This window comes from Megalobrama amblycephala, linkage group LG21 (genome assembly GCF_018812025.1).
Source record: "Megalobrama amblycephala isolate DHTTF-2021 linkage group LG21, ASM1881202v1, whole genome shotgun sequence".
Classification (NCBI taxonomy): Eukaryota; Metazoa; Chordata; class Actinopteri; order Cypriniformes; family Xenocyprididae; genus Megalobrama; species Megalobrama amblycephala.
The window spans coordinates 27,581,212-27,605,857 of NC_063064.1; the positions used below are offsets into that span (position 1 = coordinate 27,581,212).

At 36.6% G+C, this 24,646-nt stretch overlaps 1 protein-coding gene across 1 annotated transcript; it reads left to right on the forward strand.

Annotated features, from left to right (window-relative positions):
* Positions 1-409: 409 nt before the first annotated feature.
* LOC125256856 (inter-alpha-trypsin inhibitor heavy chain H3-like) lies at positions 410-24,457 on the forward strand. The gene is made up of 22 exons (XM_048173119.1): positions 410-548; positions 2,580-2,743; positions 2,962-3,066; positions 3,355-3,517; positions 3,627-3,737; positions 3,842-3,970; positions 4,904-5,020; positions 5,139-5,307; positions 5,495-5,605; positions 5,938-6,119; positions 6,281-6,460; positions 9,758-9,885; positions 9,978-10,165; positions 14,828-14,866; positions 15,668-15,703; positions 16,481-16,519; positions 16,989-17,042; positions 17,152-17,256; positions 17,377-17,548; positions 23,334-23,479; positions 23,563-23,647; positions 23,736-24,457. Exons 4-22 carry the CDS (start codon positions 3,494-3,496, stop codon positions 23,848-23,850), a joined length of 2,130 nt encoding a protein of 709 aa, XP_048029076.1. The 5' UTR covers positions 410-548; positions 2,580-2,743; positions 2,962-3,066; positions 3,355-3,493; the 3' UTR covers positions 23,851-24,457.
* Positions 24,458-24,646: the final 189 nt, after the last annotated feature.

Genomic DNA, 24,646 nt, shown 5'->3' on the forward strand with positions numbered 1-24,646 from the left:
TTAAGACCATTATTTATTATTTGTTTTTGAGTGTTTTCAATGGAGGTTTTACATTTTCACGGAAACATTTTCATGAATGTCCGTTGTTTAATTTTTTACTGGGTCCAGCAAAAATGGCAATCTATATAAGTAGAAAAATAAGAGCCTTTGTGAAATTATTGATGATGTATTGATTTTTAATATTTTGTTGTAGTTCTATTTGGTGTTAAAATGTAATCTTATAGGTACTTGTATTGTTGTTGTGAAGTTTGCAAATAAAATGTATTTTTAAAATTCAAAAATTCTCTCTCTGTTTTTATTTCGTATTTATAAGTATATTGCTTATTCTGTTTTACATGTTTGTAAAGCGCATCGGTTTTGTACCATATAAGGACATGTTTAAAAGGGGCAGTGTCTGTGCCCTGCCTTTGATAACCAATAGCGGCTTCATTACAGTGGTCTGTTTGGTGTTCTTTTCCATTTCTTCTCAGATCACCATGGACAAAGCTGCAATGAGAGTAACTTTGTTTGGCCTTCTGTTCACTTGTGTCAACTTGGCTGCTAACAAGGTAAATCAAAGGGTTACAAACAAAAAGTGCATTTGGGGGAAATACTTTTTCTCAATTTTCTTGACTTTAAAAGCTGTTATTCTTCACTAGTATATATTAAATTATAAAGACTTTAACCCTTGTGCGGTCTTCGGGGGCTTTTTGACCCGCAAATGATGTTTGCTCAAATTAAAAAAAATGTTCTCTTTGTCCAAATGGCATGAGACTTTGTACGGTGGTTAACACTTTTAAGATCTACAAATAAAAAAAAAATTGGAGTGATATCTTGTTTTTATGTTAGTGTAAAAAAAACAGTTACGTTCGTGGTCTTCGGGGTCTCTGGAGACCCCGGGCAACAGAATGTAATTTTGTAACAATATAATATATTTTTTAAAAACCAATGTAATTTTACTTTGTTTATTAATGTTTTTCTCAACATTTGTGCAGTTTTTGGAGGATTTCTGATATCTTTTAAATTTATATAAATAAATTAAAAATATTTTTTGAAATAGGTTTTTATGCATGAACAGCTTTTTATGTAAAATTCACTTTATAAAAGGCCCAGATTTCTAACTTTCATTCATGTCGATAACATGGATAATTTGACATGGTTTAGTGTAAGATTTTTGCCCATCTTTTGAATGCAGTTTTAAAAGTAAAAAAACTAACATTTTTACCAGTAGATGGCTGCAGAGCTCCACTATTTGCTATGTGCTATTTGAATGACTGAAAGACATCTTTTCACAAGTGTTTTTTCAGTTGGATTCATATCTAAATGTTATGAAATCACAATTATAACAATAAAAATTACTTTGTCAAAGTTTAGCATTTTTTGTGCAGGGCAAAATCAGTTTTTCAATAATAATTTTATAATAAAAATAATAAAATAATAAAATAAAAAAAAAATATTTTTGTGTGCGCGTGTGTGTGTGTGAGTGTGTCCATTTTGTATTGGGGATGTTTCTTGCATTTTTGGAAGTGTGCCACTTCATTTCTGTCTGTGTGTGTTGTGCATTGTTTCTGATTTTGAGAATGGATTTTGTCGTTTCTAAGTGGGGTCTCTGTGGGTTACATTATTGATGATATTATTGAAAAAACATTTTTTTTTCCAGTACAAAAAATGCTAAACTTTGACAAAAAGTATTTTTTATTGTTATAATTGTGATTTCATAACATTTAGATATGAATCCAACTGAAAAAAACTTGTAAAAAGACATCTTTCAGTCATTCAAATAGCACATAGCATATAGTGGAGCTTTACAGCCATCTACTGGTAAAAATGTTAGTTTTTTTACTTTTATAACTGCATTTTCCAAAAGATGGGCAAAAATCTTACACTAAACCATGTCAAATTATCCATGTTATCCACATGAATCAAAGTTAGAAATCTGGGCCTTTTATAAAGTGAATTTTACATAAAAAGCTGCTTTTGCATAAAAACCTATTTAAAAAATATTTTTAATTTATTTATATAAATTTAAAAGATATCACAAATTCTCCAAAAACTGTGCAAATGTTGAGTAAAAACATTAATAAACAGAGTAAAATTACATTGTTTTTAAAAAAATATATTATATTGTTACAAAATTGCATTTTGTTGCCGGGGTCTCCAGAGACCCCGAAGACCACGAGTGAAGTCCCCAAACGAAGACCGCACAAGGGTTAATATATAGAATAAGGGAAAAAATACATTAAATATTAAAGGTAAGCGAGAGGTAAGCAAAAAATGCAACAAAACAAACTGAATACACCCTTGGACATAACAAATCTGTGTAAATAGTTCAATGTTCATTTGTCCATTTTTTAATTCCCTATTCAGTCTCTCAATATTGAATTGAAACTGATTCGCTTTTGCAAGGGGCTCAAAATACCTGATCATGTTTGAGGAGAAAGTCCACATTAGTATGTTTGGGGTTGTTTTGTTTTCTAAGGTCAATATGTTTGACATCTGTTTGAGTGTTCTTGCTGTATTAGCTGGAACCATTAACAACAATATCAACCTGTCCTATAAGCCTGTAATGAGAGCACTGATACTTGTTCACTTTAATACAGAAACAAGATATAGATGTTTACAGCTTCCACATTAACTCAAAGATCACCAGCCGCTACGCTACCACGGTCATCACAAGTCGTGTGAAAAACAAGTTAAATGAATCTCAAGAGATCCGTTTTGAGGTCAAGATACCCAAGGATGCATTCATCAGCCAATTTAAAATGTAAGTAAATACCAAGAGGAAATCCAAAGCTTTAAAATATTTAACAATAGTAACTTTTTCTTTCACTCATATACTATTCACATATGAACAGCCAGATTTACCTAATGTACTATTGTTAACTTTTAACAATACATTTTAGTGCATTTATTTGAGCTATACCGTTTGTCTAAGGACCCCAGTTCCTGATTTTCATTGCTGATTATGTACTTTCACATTAGGACCATAGATGGGAACACATTTGATGGAGTTGTGATGGAAAAAGAGGAAGCTCAGCTGGAATACTGTCAAGCAGTATCTTGAGGAGAAAGTGCTGGACTGGTCAGGTACTTGGTATTTTAAAAAGAAGATGATTCCTGTAGCTCAAATGGTAGAGCATGGTACTAGCAATGCCAAGGTCAAGATTCCCAGGGAACTTGTTTAAAAAAAAAAAAAAAAATGTATAGGCCTTCCTTCATTGCACTATAAGCTACTTTGGTTAAAAGCATCTGCCAAATGGATAAATGTAAAATGTAAATAAGATATCATTTGTTTAGCATTAAATAAAATTAAATAACATAAATTGATAAAATGTATTTATTTTGGGTTTATTAAATATTCTATTTCTATTTCAGTGCTGTTGGAGAAACTTTTGAAGACTTTAAAACATCAGTGACAGTAGCTGCTCACAGTAAAGTGACCTTTGAGTTGACCTATGAAGAACTGATAAAGCGTCGCCATGGCAAATATGAGTTACTCATCAATGCCCAACCGATGCAACCGGTGGAAGATTGCAAGGTATGAAAAGAAACAAATCAAGACTGTTATAATGAAGATTTGTAAATGATTGGATTTTTATTCATTATAATGAAAAAGGAAGAAAAATGTACATTTTTATTTTGGCTAGATTGACGTACACATCCATGAGAATCCAGGAATTTCTTTCTTGAAGGTCAAAGGTGGTTTGAACACTAAGTATCTGACTAAAGCTGTCAAAACCACCAGAGCAGGCGAATATGTAAGAAATAAATATGGAAATGAAAATAAATGATAGAAAATGCAACTTGAAAATGTTAATATGATGAAATATATTGTGAAAACTTCTGCCGTTTTGCATCTTAGGCAATGGTGAATTTCTACCCCACTCGTGACCAGCAAACAAAGTGTTATGATTGTAGTGAAAATGGTCTGAATGGCAACCTGATCATTATGTATGATGTTGAGAGACTAAAACAAAGTGGAGATCTGAAGGTATGTAGTGAACTTGGTGCTCTTCAGTCACTTTTTACCGAAAAATACTGTTGAATTTTTAAAAATCACAGATTCATCAGAATGGTACAAAACTTGGTGACATTTGGAATGTGATCACAAAAAACACACACATACACAATTATATACTGTACATACAAATGAATTCGTTGGGCTATAACAATACAGAAAATTCAGTCAGAAGACTGAAATAAGAGGATAAAATCTAAATAAAAAAATAAAAAATTATAAACCTTGACAAAAAGTAGTATTTGAGAATTTCTAAATATACATTCAAATCCACAACTTAAAAGTAAGTAATTTTGCCTTGCAACATAATAGGGAATTCACAAGCCTCTTTATAGGGAGCTATACAGGCATCTAGTGGTTACACCATGGAATGACATGATTTTCTTTCTTTGTGCTCACCAGGTGGTGCTAAAAGAATTTGGGGAAAAAAGGCCAAGTCTCTGTATTCATTAGAATTACTGCATTAATTGAAAAAAAAAAAAAAAAAAAAAAAAAAAAATATATATATATATATATATATATATATATATATATATATATATATATTTTTTTTTTTTTTTTTTTTTTTAATATTTTAATGGGGGGAAATTGACCATAATAATTGCATAAATATTTATTAGTATCATAAAATTCTCTCAAAATACAAAATAAACCAGAAAAAATATTATTGAACAAAAATATATTACATTTCAGGTTTTCGGTCACTTTTGACTGGGAAGAGCACAAGTGTGACTCCCAAATGAGGAGCACCAGAGGGTTAAATTTAAACTTGCATGTTTATGATGACAACTGGAAAGTGTTCACACTGACAGCAATTTACAGCAACAAAATGACCTGAAACATTAATTTTTAGTTAGAACTTTCACATAAATCTTAGTCTCACTTGTCACCTGTCCTCTTTTTCAGGCATCAAATGGCTACTTTGTCCACTGCTTTGCACCGACAGATATTCAGCGCATTCCCAAAAATGTGGTGTTTATCATTGACCAGAGTGGCTCCATGTCAGGCATAAAAATGTCGCAGGTGTACTTCGGTCATTTCTCCTTTTGTGTTTTACTTGGTGAATTGTTGAATCCTACAATAAAATATTTTTATTTTTCATATAGTTATGGCTTTATAAATTGGAATCATTATGTTTTAGACTCGTTTTGCAATGCTGAAGATTTTGAGTGACCTTGCAGAGGATGACCACTTTGGATTGATTACATTTAGCGATAAAATTAAAACCTGGAAACCTGAACCTCTCAAAGCTACTAAAGGAAATGTGGAAGAAGCGAAGACGTTTGTGAAGGGCATTACAAGTGAAGGATGTAAAGTATTCACCATCAGCCATTTGAACAAAAGCATTTTGACATGATTGACATGACATGATTTCAATAGTAGCATAGCTGTAAAGCAGCTAAAACTGATCAAAAATATTACACCTACACCTCCTAGACTTAAAACCACCCTAGTTTAACTAAATGACCATTATTTGTAACATTTCTTTCCTTTCAGACACAGACATAAATGCTGCAGTGCTAAAAGCTGTGGACATGATCAACAAACACCATCAAGAGAGATCTGCATCCATCCTGATCCTGTTGACTGATGGAGATCCTACTACAGGCACAAAACAACTCATTCACTCATGCACACACACTTGTATATTGATAGTTTAGGGTTAAATACTATGCATAACGGACGTAGGCCAGTATGAGCTGTGCGTATTAACCTCACTCCCCTGATCTCAAGAGGTGCTACACATAGATACTCTACCTACAGTATTTACTGTATTACAAATGAAGAACACACATCATTTTTTTTTTTCCTGAAAAGATTGTGCTATGTATACTATGATCCAAAAGTCTATACTAAAATATCCAGGAGTATGCATTTAGCAGTAAGATGTTTACTTTTCTTCATCGCCTAAAACCGTCATTCTTTTTTTTTGTGAAAAGGTGAGACTGACCCAGTGGAGATTCAAAAAAATGTGAAAAAGGCCATTGATGGAAAATTTCCTTTATACTGTTTGGGTTTTGGGTTTGATGTCACCTTTGAGTTCCTGAAGAAGTTGTCACTGAAAAATAACGGTGATGCTCAAAGGATCTATGAGGATTCTGATGCTGATCAACAACTGCAGGTCAGATTTTAAAAAATAACTATTTCTGGGTTAGCGACTTGGGTTTGAGTCCAGCTTGGGTCATTTCCCAATGTGCCATTTACTGTTGCCAGTGTTAAACATACACTTAACTTAAATTGTGTAAATACAAGGATATATACAGAATTTTTTTTTTCTGGTAGGACTTCTTCAAGGAAGTGGCCACTCTGCTCTTGACTGATGTCCACTTTAAATACGAAGGAGTGGCCGATTTAACCAAAAACACTTTCAGCAACTACTACAGCGGTTCTGAGATTATGGTGGCTGGTCGTATCATTGATAACAGTTTGGACAATCTCACCTCTGAAGTCACTGCATTTTCGGTAAGATAAACAACAACCCATCTTAAGACCTACCTTTTTTTTACCCAGGCTTTTTATGACCTACTTTTATTAGCCTGTATTGTATTCTACTGTGTCGATGATGCATGTGTGTTATGTTTTTGTATTCTGTGATGCTAATTGGATTCTATTTTGTTATTTTTTTTTTATTCTTTTTTATATTACTGTTTTGCTTGTAAAGGTGTCCTTGGGTGTTATGAAACGTGCCGTTAAATAAAATGCATTATTATTATTATTATTATTATTATTATTATCATCCCTTACAGCAGGGATGGGCAACATCGGTGTGCCGCTGTCCTGCAGAGTTTAGCTCTAACCCTGATTAAACCTGAACAAGAATCCAATAGAATTCTTGATATCTGTAATTGTTTTGTTGAAATGTCACTATAGGCTGCCATTCAAATTCACATTTTTAGCACAGTCTCTGTTTTGTATTGTCCCTTTCATTAAGCAGTCCGGTGTGAAATGATTCGCGCACATAAACGAATTTCAGCAGAACTGAGGGAGCATTTTCCTGGAAAACCAAGTTAAAGGATTAGTTCACTTTTAAATAAACTTTTGCTGATCATTTACTCACCCCCATGTCATCCAAAATGTTCTTGTCTTTCTTTCTTCAGTCTAAAAGAAATTAAGGTTTTTGATGAAAACATTCCAGGATTTTTCTCCATATAATGAACTTCAATGGGCACCAAATGGTTCAAGGTCCAAATGACAGTTTCAGTGCAGCTTCAAAGGGCTTTAAACAATACCAGAAGAGGAATAAGGGTCTTATCTAGCGAAACAATAGGTCATTTAAAAAAAAAAAAAAGTTTAAGTTTTATAAGCACAAATACTCGCCTTGCTCTGTTCTGCGATGCGCGTTCGTGACGTCACGTAATACGCAATTACGTTGAAAAGGTCACGCTTGACGTAGGCGGAAGTACGAGTCAGTGTTTACAAGTCAAACGCCGTTTACAAAAAAAGGTAAAACAAATAAAGGTTCTTCCATCCTGTGTTGTCAGTGCCATCAGACTGTCATACCCTTCTCCATCAGAACAAAAACACCTCTAAAGGGGGTCGCACACCAGACGCGAAGCTCGACGCCGCGCAGCGTCACGTCTCTGACAACTCACAGGTATCGCACACTGGCTGCGCACATTATATACGCACAAGCTCAATTTTGACTCGACCCCTGATAGAAGAGCGGCACAATGGGAGTGTTTTACGTCAACAGGGAAACAATACATATGCCTATGCTTTACATGGAAAAATGGCACAACAGAGCAAAAGTAAAGAAGAAAAGACGTTTATTATACATTTTTCGACTTTATTCAAGCAGTTAAACTAAAAATGTAAAACTAATGTATCCTGCAGCACAGGGTGAAGTCAGTATGTACTTTAACGATGATTTAAGATAAATATAATTTAATGTAAAACAATGTACATGGCGCTCTGTGGCGCGGCAGGATTTTGAATCGTTACTGGGCACCGCGGACAGGCGCGGACAGGTGCCGAATGTCGCCGCTAGTGTGCGTACACTCATAGAAAACAGTGCGTTTGAATTTTAAAGACGTGGCACGGCGCTGAGCTGAACTTCGCATCCGGTGTGCGACCCCCTTAAAACGCTGTTGCTCAGTAACGGTGGAAATCCATTTTGTCCGGTAATGCAGCAAGATGGAAACAGGGACTCAGCGACTGATTGAAATGGTCCAGTCGTGGCAGCATCTACATTCTTCCTCTGTTGGCAATGGTTGGCATTTACCAGTGCCACATGTTGCACCACCACGTCTCGTTAGATCTTCGTCTGCCCAATGCTTGAGAGGTGTGTGTCGCCGCAGCAGTCTCGTCCATCTGCCTAATTTCTTCCTCTGTGTATTCCGGTTCAAAAAGGTAGGGCAGGGCTTCTCCTCGAAGTTCAAAATCGTCCGACATTGTTGTTTTACCTTAGCGCGTTCAATCTGTAAACACCGACTCGTACTTCCGCCAACGTCAAGCGTGACCTTTTCAACATAATTGCGTATTACGTGACGTCACGAACACGCATCTCAGAACAGAGCAAGGCGAGTATTTGTGCTCATAAAACTTAAACTTTTTTTTTTTTTTTTTTAAATGACCGATTGTTTCAATAGATAAGACCCTTATTCATCGTCTGGTATCTTTTAAAGCCCTTTGAAGCTGCACTGAAACTGTCATTTGGACCTTGAACCGTTTGGTGCCCATTGAAGTTCATTATATGGAGAAAAATCCTGGAATGTTTTCATCAAAAACCTTAATTTCTTTTCGACTGAAGAAAGAAAGACATGAACATCTTGGATGACATGGGGGTGAGTAAATTATCAGCAAAAGTTATTTAAAAGTGAACTAATCCTTTAATCCACCTCGTCTTCAGTGGCTCAGATTTAGGGAGTAAATGGAGAGAGCTATGTGGATTAATCCATCCAGCTATAGAACACCTAAAACGCTTGGGAGACATTCTCATCAGTGCAGCAATGGCGGACTCACTGAGAACGCACTCAGGGCGGTTCTATGTTCAAACAGCAGTGTCTGTCAACACTCGTGGCTTTTGTGACATCACACTGCCAGGGATCTGGAAACGGCTTGTTCTGAGACACTGCTTATGATTTATGGGGATTAAAAAAAAGGAGTTGGTGGATTTTTATCACTATAGGGTGGTTGTGTTCACACACTGCCAACACACATTTATGTCCAAACACCATGCAAAAGTAAATTTTGCATAATAGGTCCCCTTTAAGGTTGCTGCAGGACAGCGGCACTCCAGGCACTCCCTGCCGTAAAGACTAACATTTAAAGGGAATAGTTTGTCCACAAATTCTGTAATAATTTACACATGCTCATGTCTTTCCAACTTGTAAGCTATTATAATATTTAGGTTGTTATTCACTCATAATCATGATGTGAATATACTTAATTCTCCTTTTGTGTTCAATGAAAAAACAACAACATCAGAATACATCAGAATAAGTTTGGAATGACTTAACGGTGAGTAAATAATGACAGGCATTGTCATTTTTTTCCCTGTGCGTTATTCCTTTTAAATCAGGGTTTAGATCAGGGTTCCTCGAAGCCAGCCCTGGAGGGCCACTGTCCTGTAGAGTTTAGTTCAGAACCTGATCAAAAATGTTCTAGTATCTCTGAAGACCTTGATTATCTTGTTCAGGTGTGTTTGATTAGGGCTGGAACTAAACTCAGCAGGGCAGTGGCCCTCTACGTCCAGATTTTAGGAACCCTGCACTAGACCATGAAAATTTAAACTTCTGACCTTAATTTTCTCTGTTTCAGAAAAAAACTAAGATGGTATATCATATTAGTGTACCTATACAGAAACTAAACAGTAACAAACCTGGACAGGAGAACTTTATTGAAAGATTATGGGCCTTCCTTACAGTAAAGCAGCTACTGGAGAAAGAGTAAATATACAAACTTCTGTACTTCTTGTATCTCTGTATGTATGAAACATAGTATTACTGAATATTCATTTGTGGATTTTTCTGTATGTCAGAGTGACTCTACAAGGCCAGGAAAAAGACAATGCAAAAGACAAAGCCATTGATCTTTCTCTGAAGTACAAATTTGTCACACCGCTTACATCAATGGTGGTCACCAAACCACAGGATCAGCAAATCCAGGTTGCCCACAAACCCAGAGAGGGAAAGAAACCAAATATGCATACCCAACCAACATCATCAAGTAAGATAAAATAAAGAAAAAGAGCTGTTGGATATGTAATTGTTTTATGAGAATAATCTTCACACCATGATATTTTGCTAGTGACCCAGGCGAAAAAAAACAAAAGTACATTTCTATAATATACTTAAAGTGCTCTATTTTCGCACACTAATTTTGTACTTAATATACTAAAAATTCTTCTTTAGTAGTACTTAAGATAATCTTAAGAACATCTAAGTGTACTCAAATGTGATATTTTGAGACACCATGAAACTAAAATAAGCTTTTAATATACTATCTCTATATTTAAAAATATATATTTAGATACCATTTATAGTATAGTGGGATGCAAACACGTCAGGAGTGAAAAAGATGAGAAAGATGCGAGACATGCCCAAAAAACAACAACAACAACAACAACAACAAAAAGGGTACCAAAAGGGGGGGAGGGTTGTAAGTGGTTTGCAAAATGTCATGTCTTTAAAACATTTCAGAATCCTAGATAATAATGCATCTTGATTGTCCCAAAGCCTTGTTAATGTGCATAAAGACTTCATCCTAGTCTTTAAGATGGTACATGTTTACATTAGAAACAGTGCTACAAATTAGATGCCAAATGTATTATAGATTATTTTAAGCATAATTTATGATTCTGGATAGTGTGAATTTTTTTTTTTTTTTTTTTTTTAATACAGTTGACAGTTCTGACTCTGGAAACAAAGAATTGGACAACTAATCAAAATAACATGTAATTTACTTGAGGTTCTGACAAAATGTTCTATTTAATGTTATAAATCTATTTATAAATGGATGTTATAAATATATATTATTTTAAATGAATTCATTGTGTAAAAAATTGTTTGAAATTAATGAATGAAGACTTGTTTCGTCCAGTTTTTTTTAACCTATCTCTATCAAGTACATTTTAAAAGTCACTGTTCGCCACCTACTGGCATAACAATGTAATACAATCTTTATTTGAATCTTAAAGGGATAGTTCACCCAAAAATGAAAATTTGATGTTTATCTGCTTACCCCCAGAGCATCCAAGATGTAAGTGACTTTGTTTCTTCAGTAGAACACACATGATTATTTTTAACTGCAACCGCTGCCGTCTGTCAGTGGTATAATGCAAGTCAGCGGGAACTTGGACTATAAGAGTACATAAAACACGACAGACAAATCCAAATGAAACCCTGACGACACATTGATGTCCTAAGACACGAAACGATTGTTTTTTTTTACCTCTAATACACCACTATGTCCAACTGCATTCATCACTCGATTCGTTTGGTCTGATCGCGCTCTGACAACGGCAGTGATGTCTCGCTCTCATTGAAGTATATGCGCGAGACATCACTGCTGCTGTCAGAGCGTGATCAGACCAAACGAATCGAGGTTGCAGTTAAAAATCATTTGTGTTCTACTGAAGAAACAAAGACACCTACATCTTGGATGCGCTGGGGGTAAGCAGATAAACATCAAATTTTCATTTTTGGGTGAACTAACGTTATCCCTTTAACATTTGTTAATTTCAAAGATCATTTATTCATTTTGATCGCTGCTGCAAAATCAGTGTTTTTATCTGGCCAGGGTCTGCTAAAATTTGCCAGATGTGCATCATTGTTGCGAGGTGGTTCTTTCCACTTTACACTGAGGTTATTTACCTCACATTATTATGTTTCTTCTTGGGTCTGCGCTAATCCATTCAAAGCAAACAAACCAGCGCGCCTTTATTTGTTGCTTAGTGACGGTTCAATTCTGCTATATGTAATATTCATATTGACTCATGAGTTGAGTATGTGCGCTAAATCTGAGCAGATCTTCGCCAAATCGAGTGAACATGATTTGTGAAACATAACTTGCCAAATTTCTCCACAGTTGATTTTTACCCGCATTTTACGGGTGTTCATTTCAAACCCTGTCATTATGAAATTGCACAGAACATCTTGTGTGTAAAAGCAAACTGTTTCATTATGTTTTGACAGTATAGTGTAGTAGAGTTCAACTAAAGTTGTATTCGTTGGCAAAATGGTAAGGTTAGTAGCGTTCAGTGTTGGGGTAGTTACTCAAAAAATGTAATTAGTTACTAGTTACTTCTGTAAATTGTAATGAGATTACTTTACTAGTTACTGCATTTGAAAAGTAACTTCACTACTTATTACTTTACTTTACTTTTTCTTAATTTACCGTGTAGATACATGGACAAACATCATAGCCCTATCATCACTTAATCTTTCTGCATAGAGTTTATTGTATAAATATTGAACCATATGAAAGAACAATAACCCCGTCTGCACAAAGAAATATGCCTCACCGTAAACAACAGAAATAAAGAAGGCTATGGTGGGGTCATTTTAAAATGGTGTCAACACACAAGTTTCAAAAGACAGGCTTTGAATCGCTAATTCAAAAGTGAAAGTATAATGCTCACTTAATAAAATATTAAGTTTTGTTAACCAAATTTAGATTTTTTTTATTTGAATATTATTTAGTCTATTTGTTTGATTTGTAATGATTTAATTATAATTTAATTAATTGCTTGTCATCAACTTGCAATTCCCTCGCGAACCCCCGTTTGGGAAACCCTGTTTTTTTAGAACATTATTTACATTCATTCTGGCGACGCGTCATGCAGCCAAGCTACAGGTATCGCGTTTATTTTGTTTTTCCTTTTAAAAATATTCACACTTGTTAACTAGGCTATATCATGAATTATATGATATTTTCCGATTGTCATATATGTGGAAGTGAATGCGTTTTGTTTAAACACCTATAATGATCATGTTAGTTGATAAAACAGAGCATCTGTCGGTATCTGTATCTGTTTACATTACATAAATTCATCAATTTTTCCTGAAATAAACGTAAGTGGCTGGTGAACTGGGATGAGAGAGTAAACTTTGTTTCATACGCATTGTATCTGATATGAATAAACAACTTCGTCAAATTACAATTTAAAGGATTATCGCAGCTTCCATATGAGTGTATGGAATCTGCATTTAACAAACTATAAATGTCTTTTTTATATATAGCTTAGTCCTCATTCAAACATCTGAAACCTCAAATAAACATGTGGTTGAAAACTTAGTTGTGAAATATGAAAAGCATAGAGCGCGTCAATCTCTGGCTCAGCGCCAGCAGCGGGAAAGCAGGTTTGAATTTAGCGTAGGCCTATTGAACGTTCTCATCACACCGGTGTTATCGTACACGTTAAAAAAGTTAAAATCGATCGGGTGAAAGGAGACAAATTGAAACTGAGGGGGCACAAATCAGATCTGAGGGGGCAATATGCCCCCTTTTGCCCCCTCGTGGCGCCGGGCCTGCTGAAACCCCCTGTCTCCATCTCCATTTCCAGCTCCAGCAGCTACGTCAAATCGATCTCTATGGCAACGGCACACATACAGGCACACCCATGCACCCACCACTTAAACAGACAGAACTTTACACACAGGCAAACACGGCTTGGGTAACGAAGGAAAGCGCGTTCCTATAGTCTAGTAAAGTAGTGTAGTTACCAATATTATTAGTGTAATGCGTTACTTTACTTCGTTACCCAAAAAAGTAATATCGTTACTGTAATCCGTTACTTTGTAACTCGTTACCCCCAACACTGGTAGCGTTATAAGTTGTAATTGGAATGAAAAGTACGTTCGATTCAGTGGATTAACGCTAACAACATTAAAGGTGCTCTAAGCGATGTCACTCGTTTTTAGGCCAAAACATTTTTTGTCACATACAGCAAACATCTCCTCACTATCCGCTAGCTACCTGTCCCCTGAACACACTGTAAAAAAAAACGCGGTCTCTGTAGTCACCACAAGCTCCAAAAATGGCAACAAAAACAAACTGGTGCAGTCTGGACCACAAAACATAATAAACATGCTCCAGCCAATAACCGACAAGAATGATTTTAAATGCGCGTTCATGACTGTTTCAGGAAGCACGGAGGGGAGGGGGAGGAGGAGGAGGAGGGAGGGTCTAGCTAGCCTCTGTTTTGTTTGACAACACTTCGAACGTCAACAGGAAGTTACTCCACCCAGGATCACTTAGATCACCTTTAAAATCAAAACAAGTCAGCCATGTCAGGCTTATTAACAGTCCCAAGCTTTACATATTGATACTTATTCCAATTAAATGAAGGTTATCATAACGCTACTTTACAAAATAGCGTGCGGGCAGACCTAGCGGAGGTGACTCTCTTCAGTCATGCATTCATTCTTTCCAGGCGCGTTGCACGTGCGAAGCCAGGAGGAGGTTTTTTTGTTGTTGTTTGGACAAATGCGAAGGCGTGATTGTCATGATTTCATTCACTGTGACCCTGTCCAAAGACTGTCCTCTCAGAAAATGCATAAAGACCTACTAGAACAATATGACCATTACTTATTTTCGCGCACTGAAGACTAAAGTAATGATGCTGAAAATTCAACTTTGATCACAGGAATGAATTACATTTTAAAATCAATTAAAACTGTCAGTGTTGGTTGCAAGCAATGATAGGAAAGTCAGGATCTATGTGCAGCAATACTTTTAATAAAACAAAACTCAAAATAACACAATACACAGGCAAACAGGAACAGAGCAACACAATAAAAACTAACTCAAAACAGAACCTAATCGTGACAAAACAGAAAAATGTTTGCAATGAAAATTGTAATGAAAAACATTTTAAATATCTTACAGAATCGGATTGTGATGGCGTTAGTATGGGACAAGGAGGAGGTACTGTATGTCATTTCCCTTTCTATGACTGTTTTTAATGTGACATTGAAATCCCTACGCAAACTTATTTCTAATTCAATTTACTTTCATTATAGCCTCCTGAGACCCATAGATTTTTTTTTTTTTTTTTAATCATTACATTGTATAAGTCTGATTTTTTTCTTATTCATATTTTATGATATGTCTTATGTAGAGGACACCAGGAAAGAAAATGAAAACTATAGACTCTATAACCAAAACAATGTTTTTTAATATTACATTTTTCTATTCAGTATATCAGTCAATTTTTAGGTTCCAGGCTATATTTTCTATAACTTGTCCTCTGTAAAACATTATTGAGAATAATGTTGGAAAAAAAGATGTTTAGAAAATGTCTATATTTTGCATTTTTGTATGTATCTAGTGCCTGCATGTGATTTTTCATGATTATATTTCCTTATTTTCTTTTCATGATCTTATTTCCATGCAACATCATCATATTAGAATGATTTCTGAAGGATCATGTGACACTGAAGACTAAAGTAATGATGCTGAAAATTCAGCTTTGACATCACAGGAATAAATTACATTTTAAAATCTATTAACACTGTCAGCGTTGGTTGCAGGGAATGAGGGGAAAGTCAGGATCTATGTGCAGCAATACTTTTAATAAAACAAAACTCAAAATAACTCAATACACAGGCAAACAGGAACAGAGCAACACAATAAAAACTAACTGAAAACAGAACCTAATTGTGACAAAAACAGAAAAAAAAAAAGTTCTTTTAAATTGCAATGAAAAACCTTTTAAATATCTTACAGAACTGGATGATGATGGTCGTATGGAGCGAGGAGGAGGTACTGTCTATCATTTCCCTTTCTATGACTGCTTTTAATGTGACATTGAAATCCCTACGCAAACTTATTCCTAATTCAATTTACTTTCATTATAGCCTCCTGAGACCCATAGATTTTTAAAAAAATCATTACATTGTATAAGTCTGAATTTTTTCTTATTAATATTTTATGATATGTCCTACGTAGAGGACACCAGGAAAGAAAATGAAAACTAGACTCTATAACCAAAACAATGTTTTTTTTAATATTACATTTTCCTATTCAGTATATCAGTCAGTTTTTAGGTTCCAGGCTATATTTTCTATAACTTGTCCTCTGTAAAACAGATATGTTGGGAAAAAATATGTTTAGAAAATGTCTATATTTTGCATTTTTGTATGTATCTAGTGCCTGCATGTGATTTTTCATGATTATATTTCCTTATTTCCTTTCATGATCTTATTTCCATGCAACATCATCATATTAGAATGCTTTCTGAAGGATCATGTGACACTGAAGACTAAAGTAATGATGCTGAAAATTCAGCTTTGACATCACAGGAATAAATTACATTTTAAAATCTTTTAAAACTGTTAGTGTTGGTTGCAGGGAATGATGGGAAAGTCAGGATCTATGTGCAGCAATACTTTTAATAAAACAAACTCAAAATAACTCAATACACAGGCAAACAGGAACAGAGCAACACAATAAAAACTAACTCAAAACAGAACCTAACCATGACAAAAACAGAAAAAAGTTACTTTAAATTGCAATGAAAACCTTTTAAATATCTTACAGAACTGGATGATGATGTCGGTGTTATAGAGGGAGGAGGAGGTACTGTATATCATTTCCCTTTCTATGACTGCTTTTAATATGACATTGAAATCCCTACGCAAACTTATTCCTAATTCAATTTACTTTCATTATAGCTTCCTGAGACCCTTAGATTTTTTTAAAAAAATCATTACATTGTATAAGTCTGAATTTTTTCTCATTAATATTTTATGATAATGTCCTATGTAGAGGACACCAGAAAAGAAAATGAAAACTACTCTATAACCAAAACAATGTTTTTTATATTACATTTTTCTGTTCAGTATATCAGTCAATTTTTAGGTTCCAGGCTATATTTTCTATAACTTGTCCTCTGTAAAACAGATATGTTTGAAAAAAAGATATTTAGAAAATGTTTATATTTTGCATTTTTGTATGTATCTAGTGCCTGCATGTGATTTTTCATGATTATATTTCCTTATTTCCTTTCATGATCTTATTTCCATGCCAAATTTTTACTCACATTTAGCCATGGCACCATTACCAAGTACAACTCAGAAACCTGTGACAACCTCTCCTCCATGTATGTGGGTCTTATTTATGTATTAGTTTTATCTTGTATAGTGCATCTGCTTTTCATCTGACATCATATTTCACTATTTTCATTTCTTCTTTCTCTTTTGGTACTTCAGTGAAGAGCATTAGGATTTTGAAATCTTCTGGTAATGCTAAGCTACTTTGTTACGATGTTCCTCTTGTTGCTCAAAAAGTCAGACTCCTACAAAATGACATATCAGGTCAGATATCCAGCATGTTCTAGTACAGTTTAGTTGAATGAACAGGATTATTCCACTGATTTTATTTTTTCTTTTCTGTTTAAGCACAATCTCACTGTGATGTTTGTCTATACTCTGCAGAGATTTTTATGAACGGGCAGCTTGATTCAGAGAACGGCTTCAGTCAGATTGCAGTTCGTTACAAAACGCATCACCATCTGCTGCTCAGCACTAGTGAGATTTCCTACTTTGATGGACAGGACACTGTGAAATTTTCATGGGATCAAGACCTCACCCACCATGAGACAGAACAGTAATATGCTTAAAGTGTTTGTTGAATAAATCTTCAAGAATTTTTTTTAACACAGCTATAAAAAAACACTTATTGTGTTCAAATGTTAATTTGAGAATTTACATAATGTTATTACAAAATATTAATTTATAGCTCCTAAGTTTTTTTGGTGATATTGAGGTAGAATTCATTTATCAGTTAAGGCCCAGTCACAAAAACAAACTATAACGATGGCTATATTAGTATCAAAACCAATGCACGATAACACTCTGTTTAAGCACACTGTAGTTTTGTTTTCTGCCACTTTAATGCTGCCTTCATGTGCTATCTAGATAGCTTTCTGATGATTTTAGAAATTAGGTCAAATACAGGTTATTTTCACTGTGTATAAAACATACAAAATGCTTCAAATAGTTATTCATATATATAAATGTGCAACTTTAGTGACAAGACAAGGCGATGTAGCTGTTGTGGAAAAAGTTAGTATAATACCAGTCACAGCAGCAATTGTTCTCCCCTCAGCCAGGTTTCTTAATCCGTCCCTCCGAAACTCATTTTTTTATTATTATTATTATTATTATTTAAATTGAGTGCTCATCAGAGTGGTCCGAGACCTTATGACTTTTGTCGTACTTGAACCACGAATACACAAAAAACAAAAACAAAAACAATTGACTGGATTCAAGGAGTTTTTGTGGTTGTAACAAAAAAGTGGTAACAAGGTTCATTGGTAAAGGGTAGGTAACACACACAGTTTCTACCAATCTCATGTTAATCTTGAGTACCTGTAGAGTGGTATTGCATCCTTCATATCTCCAAAAAGTCTTTAGTTCTATTATATTTCTAAAAGATAGATACGCTGTACTGAGTCTTTCCGAAAAAAGCCGAGCTCCTGGAGCTCCTGGACACCGATCTAAAGAGTGACGAGCGCGCTCAGCTTTTGCGTAGAGACCGTCTGCAAGGTGCGACATCATTATAAATAAAAGGGGAACAAAAAATGTTCGTGCTGTTTAAATTTTATGCACTTGCGTGCCGATTGCCAACAAAACACAGACATTTGATGCAGTTTTACTCACCGCCTGCAATCTGCAAATCCAGCGTTGAACTGGGACTTGTTTACAAAGCATTCATCACTGAAATTCCGGGAACATATGTGCACAACGTTGCTGCCCCAGAAAAACAAACTTCATCCACTGTTCCCTTAATGCTAGGTTATTTGGGAAGCTGAAAAAAGTAATCTTTCCACAACCAAAAACACATTCCTTTGGTGACAGGAGCTGCATCTCATTTCAAAGGCTGTGTCCTCCGCAGGTTACATTTGAAGGCTGCATACGTCATCAAGGATGTCTTATTTAAGAAAAGTAACAGTAATAAAAATGACTGATATTCATTGTGAGGTGTAAAATACTGTAATTTCTTTCTCACTTTGCAATCTAACAATTATTTTTCTGAACCGATATTGCCTTGATGAGGTATGCAGCCTTCAAATGTGGCCTTCGAATGGTGCAGCCCCTGAATTGGGACACAGCATTGTTGAAAAATCTCTCGGCTTCTGTAACCCGAAAGAAGCGCGTTGATGGGCGTGCTCTTGCTCTGGGTGATGTGTGTGTGCATGCTTATCAGGGAGAAGTGCCTATACAAGGAATTCTGCCCTTTATTATGTGATAAAGACCATACCAAGGTTATAATCGTTAACGAAAACGAACGAAAAAACGAAAACTAGGTGGGAAAAAACATTGTCGTTAACTGAAATAAAATAAAAACGAGGCATTACAAAAAAACGATAACTAAAACTGTAATGAGTGTTTGGCAAAACTAACTAAAATAAAATAAAATTATAGATTAAATGTCCTTAGTTTTCGTCTTTATCAATGTCTTTCATAGAGCAAATATTGTTCAGCTGCATTTCCTTTCCCTGCGTCTATCACATACACACACACACACACACAGCCCCTCCCGTCAGTGCACGCCGCGTCTCCATGAGAACGAGCGTTCGACTTTGAAAGCAAGTTCGCCAAAGGTTGGTATCTCGTGAACACCTTTACACAAACACACATTAAAAAGTGGTATAAAAATATTTTTAATTCTGAATATAACTTTGTCAGCGTGTTAATGTCGACCCGAGAAGCGATTGCTACTGCAGCAAGTTAACTAGTCGCAAGTTTGAGGTAAAATGCACTTGGGTTGTCGATGTCAAAACACTATATAAGCTGTGATTCAAATATTAAATAATATAATTTGTTTACTCTTACACTGAATGTTTGCTGCTTCAATCCAAATGTGTTTGCATAGTTCACCCAAAATGAAAATTAATGTGAGAAAAAAATCAAGTTTACAGAGTTTTAGTGTCACTGAAGGTAAACCTGCGTTGCTCATGGAGGTTAACGTTACCTCCCTTAACGTGCTCTTGCTGAATGGCAAGGATTGCACTTTGGACTATTGTACCTTTTGTATGTTTTCATTTTTTTTTAACTGTATTTTATTTTTTATAACGAACAAGCTGCGATGTCACATTTCCTGAGTAAAATCCGTAAGAACCAAATACATAGCGGATATAAACAGATCTATCCATCAGAGCGGATCTAAATTGATCTTCCTCACGCTCGAGGGATAACTCAACTTTTTGTCTATCAGAGCGGATCTAAATGGATCTATCCATCAGAGCGGATCTAAATGGATCTTCCTCACGCAGAGGGATAACTAAGGCCCCTCAGAACCGTGGACAGGTCCCTCGTAGGGACAGTGAAGGAGCAAGGAGGGTTCAGTCGCTTAGACCCATTCAAAAAACGAACATTGAGGTTGTTCTTGCCCACCGACTGCCCGGCTATAGGAGTATGAGAAACTGCTACAATATCATAAATATGTCACATGTAAATGGGTCTTTACCGCGGGCTGTACACCAAGCAGTGAAGACAGACCATTTAAGAGCATAGAGGCGCCTTGTAGACGGAGCTCTAGCCTGCGCAATGGTATTTAGGATATTCTCTGGGAGGTCTACAGGCTCCCATCGAGAGGCCACACATGCAGAGCCCCCAGCTTGGGCAGGGGGTTCCAAATTGTTCCGTTCGCTTGAGAGAGGAGATCTCAAGGGAATCGGCCATGGTGGTGCTGAGAGGAGTTGAGAGGTGGTGCTAAGAGGACCCTGTGTTTGTCCTCCCTGACTCGCTTGATGACCTGGGGGATCAGAGCGACCAGGGGGAAGGCATAAAAGAGAAGACTGGGCCAGTTATGGGCCAGTGCATCCCTGTTCTTTGAGAAATAATTTGGGCAGTGATAGTTGTCTTTGGAGGCAAAGAGATTGACCTCTGCCATCCCGAAGATGTCACACATCTTCTGAACCATTTGGGGGTGGAGCATCCACTCTTCTGAGGGGAGGTTGCTCCATGACAACATGTCCGCCCCTTTGTTCAGTATACCCCACACATGTATACCCCGCTGCTTAGTGAAAGCAAGTTTTATTGAGCCCACTCCAGAGTGTAGAGGTGCTTTGAGGAGAGCCCGTCCTGGTGATTTATGAAGGAGACCACCGCCATGCTGTCCAAGCGGACTAAGACGTGGTGTCTCGCCAGGAAAGCATGAAGAGCTTGACAGACTGCCAACATTTCCTGGTGGTTGATGTGCAGCTCGCTTTCCTCGCTCAGCCACAAGCTGCTGTATGGTCCGCGCTCATTCTGACGAGACTAGACCCCTCATGTGGGTTGAGTTGAGAATTCTTCCCAGGAGCAAAATATGCTGTCTGGGAGACAAGGAGCTTTTTGACAAAATTGACTCTGAGTTCCAAAAACTCTAAGTGGTTGAGGAAGAGGGACCTGTGTGACACAAGCTCTACCTCTGACTGGGCTAGAACATGCCAGTCATTGAGGTAATTCAGTATGCAGATTCCCATCTGCCTCAGAGGGGAAAGAACCACTGTCCTTATTTGGGATGAGGAAGGAACGGCTGTGGAAGCCTGACTCACTCTGAACTGGAGGAACCACTTCTATGGCTCTTTTGCCAGCACAGTATTCACCTCGGAGCACAGTATGTGAACGTCCTTGTTCTTCATGGAGGTGAGGACCATGCCATTGAATAACAGGGCTCTTTAAGCGAACTGGAGAATGCAACCTCGTTTTACTATACCCAAAACCCCTTTTGACACTCTGGGGATGGCCAGCCAGGCCAGGTGATGTTTGTCTTATCTTGTTGCTATAACAGCAATTAGTTGCGTGGGCACGGGAACTTGAGCGGGCCCTAACAAACACATTGGCTCCAGCACCCGGAACTGAACAGAGTGTTAGGTGGCATAAAAATTCATGAAAAAACTAGTTAAATTAGTCTCTAAGGGAGAACGTCATACATTAACGAGCTGTTAGCACTGAAGTGAGGCAAGACTCGCTCTCTCATGGTGAGGGTGGGGCTGGCAAGCAAAATGCTCAGAGGTTCGGCATTTTACAAAAAACGCTGGAGAAATATGCTCTTTCAAAAACAATATATTCCATGAGTCATGTTATATTCAGCTGAACGCTGTCAGTATTGAGCTCGCTCTCGCGCCCTCGTAGTGAGAGCGTTCGTTCTCGATGAACGTGGCTTACAGGGGCGGGACCAGCAAGCGACATGCTCAGATATTTGGTATTTTGCAACAAACAAGCGGTGCGCTGAGCTGCTGCAGTGCGGCGAGCTGATCAGCTTGCAGGTAAGTGGTGAATCCAGCTGCTTGCAGGCAAAGGTGGCTTCAAGTAGGGTTGCCAGGTTTTCACAACAAAACCCGCCCAAATTGCTCCTCAAAACTAGCCCAGACGGATTTCAGGGGGGTCCCACAGTAAAAATCGCTTTCCGGGGGGTAAAATTTGTGCTTTTGAAAGGGCTCCCCTGGTAAAATTCACATTCCAGGGGCTAAATATCACGTTATTTTGGGTCGATTCAATCCGCGGACATGAAAAACAACCCGTGACAACAGTGTAAAAGTAGCCTAATTCCGCAGGAAAACCACAGACTTGGCAACACTGGCTTCAAGTCTTGAGATCCAGTGTGGAGAAGTGTTCGTCGTCACTTAAGGAGAATGAATGAGTCTGCCTAGGTGAAATGCCCGCTTATATAGCCAGATGCCCACCCCTTTTGGCGGGCTTTGGCGCGCTCGCACACCATAGGCATGGTATTGGAGAGTTATTTTGAATTTAAGTTGAAAGAATGTGCTTAAATTATTTATTTATTGATAACATAAAAAATAAAATAATAAATCTCCAAAAAATTGCATTAAAAAATAGAAAAACTATTTTAAAAATGAAATGGTATAAGCTTTCTGGACAAAAAAAAAATAGAATTTTGAAAAGTAGAATTTTGGGCTTCAGGTCATGACCCATGAGGGAAGGATTTATTACAGGAAGTGAGGAGAGGATGAAGGTAAAGTTTGTGGCCCGCCCATCTCGGGAACTCGAATAGGCCTATTAAAATTATCTTGTGAGTTTCCCTGCAGTAGTAAATACAACTTGACAGGTGTTCATGTCCCATTTCCCACTAGGGAACTTGTATTTACATTAATTCTGATAGCACGTGAAGGCAGCATAAATGTTCAAGCTCTTTAAAGCAGGATAGATCTTGTTTGGCTCAATAATTTTATTGTTCTTGTTTTTATTATTAATCTTTCTGAAAGTGATTCTAATGATATCTTTCCTCTGTGTTGTTTTTGCTATAGTATGTTGTATGTAGTATGTTATAGTTGTGGACTTCCCTATTCTCATATATTTAGAATGACTATTAAAACTTTCCCATTATCTTTAACGTTATAGTCATCGCCCATGGTGTGAACAGCCCTTTACTCTGTCAACAGCGTGTCTCTGATTCTGCGGAGTAATGAAATGGACGTTACCATGGGAAACATAGGCCTACGTGTTGTCATTCTTCTTCATAAGAAAGATGAAAATTTTCTGTGGCCTGCCGTTTGGCAACAGCCAGAAGATTCCACAGGAATTTTAGGTAAGAGAGTCATTAATCAATCATTTATATACGTTCTTAATCGATAACGAATATGAATGAATAAGTTATGATAATATTTTAAGGAGAAGATGATATTTCATATGAGGAAATCCCAGGATCACAAACACCAACTTTAAAGTTAAAGAACAAGAAAGTGAAGACATCTTGGTAATCAATAAACATATTTGACTGAACTGAACTTTTATGTTTTTAAATATACTTTTAAATAGGCCTAAGTGTATCTTGTTAATTTCAGGGTGATGGTGACGGACTACAGATTTTCTTTTGCTCCTGTCATTGGATGTTGGCTCGTACCGTTCCAGGTTGTTGCGCAGCGGGAGCTCTCTGACTTCACTGTCACTCAGTTGTAGAGTTCAGACAAATTTACTTAAGAATTTTCTTGTCAGTTTTCATGCTGACCTTAAAAAATGCAATCTATTCTATAAAAAAAATTTTTTTGAACAATATGATTCTCATCTTTTCCATCCTTTCCCTCTGCTTTATGATGCTGGAATTACCACTTTATTCATTTTCTCTATTTGTTGCTTTAGCTGGCAAACCATGTGACAAAATAGCAATTAAAATTACACACCAACAATGTTATATACATAGCAATCGTTTGATTGCCGACTTTCTAAATATTGATTGTGATTATTTCTGTAAAGTAGACCTATCTATTTTTTGATTTCGATAATAAAATAAAAACAACAGCAAACTTCTACAGAATGTGAAGTATTTACAAATTATATCAGATAATATATTTTCTAATTGGCATCCATCAATATTGACTTTTGAGGAGTTCAAGAGACTCTGATTACAAATAAAGGGGGTGGTTCCTGAATCCGATCAATAATAGCCAATGGATCGAGCAGCTTTATTATGTATATCTATGGACGTAAACATTTGGGTGAAAACGTCTCGGTTACGTATGTAACCCTCGTTCCCTGAAGGAGGGAACGGAGACGTACGTCAGTAGTGACCGACGAATTGGGATATCGCTTAGAGAGCCCTATCAGCTTCGTGTGAACTAAAACAGGCCAATGGAATTGGCGTGCGATATTTGCATAATGCGCACCGCCCCCGCCAGGTGTATATAAATAGGAAGCGGATGCAATCGCACTCTGTTTTTCGCTGAGGAGACAGCTGGTGTCCGCACTACAGCGAGGG

Coding starts and splice junctions, on each gene's coding strand:
- LOC125256856 (XM_048173119.1), top strand. CDS start 3,494: ATGCAACCGGTGGAAGATTGCAAG. Junction 5,021..5,138: donor CAGGCATAAAAATGTCGCAG/GTGTACTTCGGT, acceptor ATTATGTTTTAG/ACTCGTTTTGCAATGCTGAA. Junction 6,120..6,280: donor ATGCTGATCAACAACTGCAG/GTCAGATTTTAA, acceptor TTTTTCTGGTAG/GACTTCTTCAAGGAAGTGGC.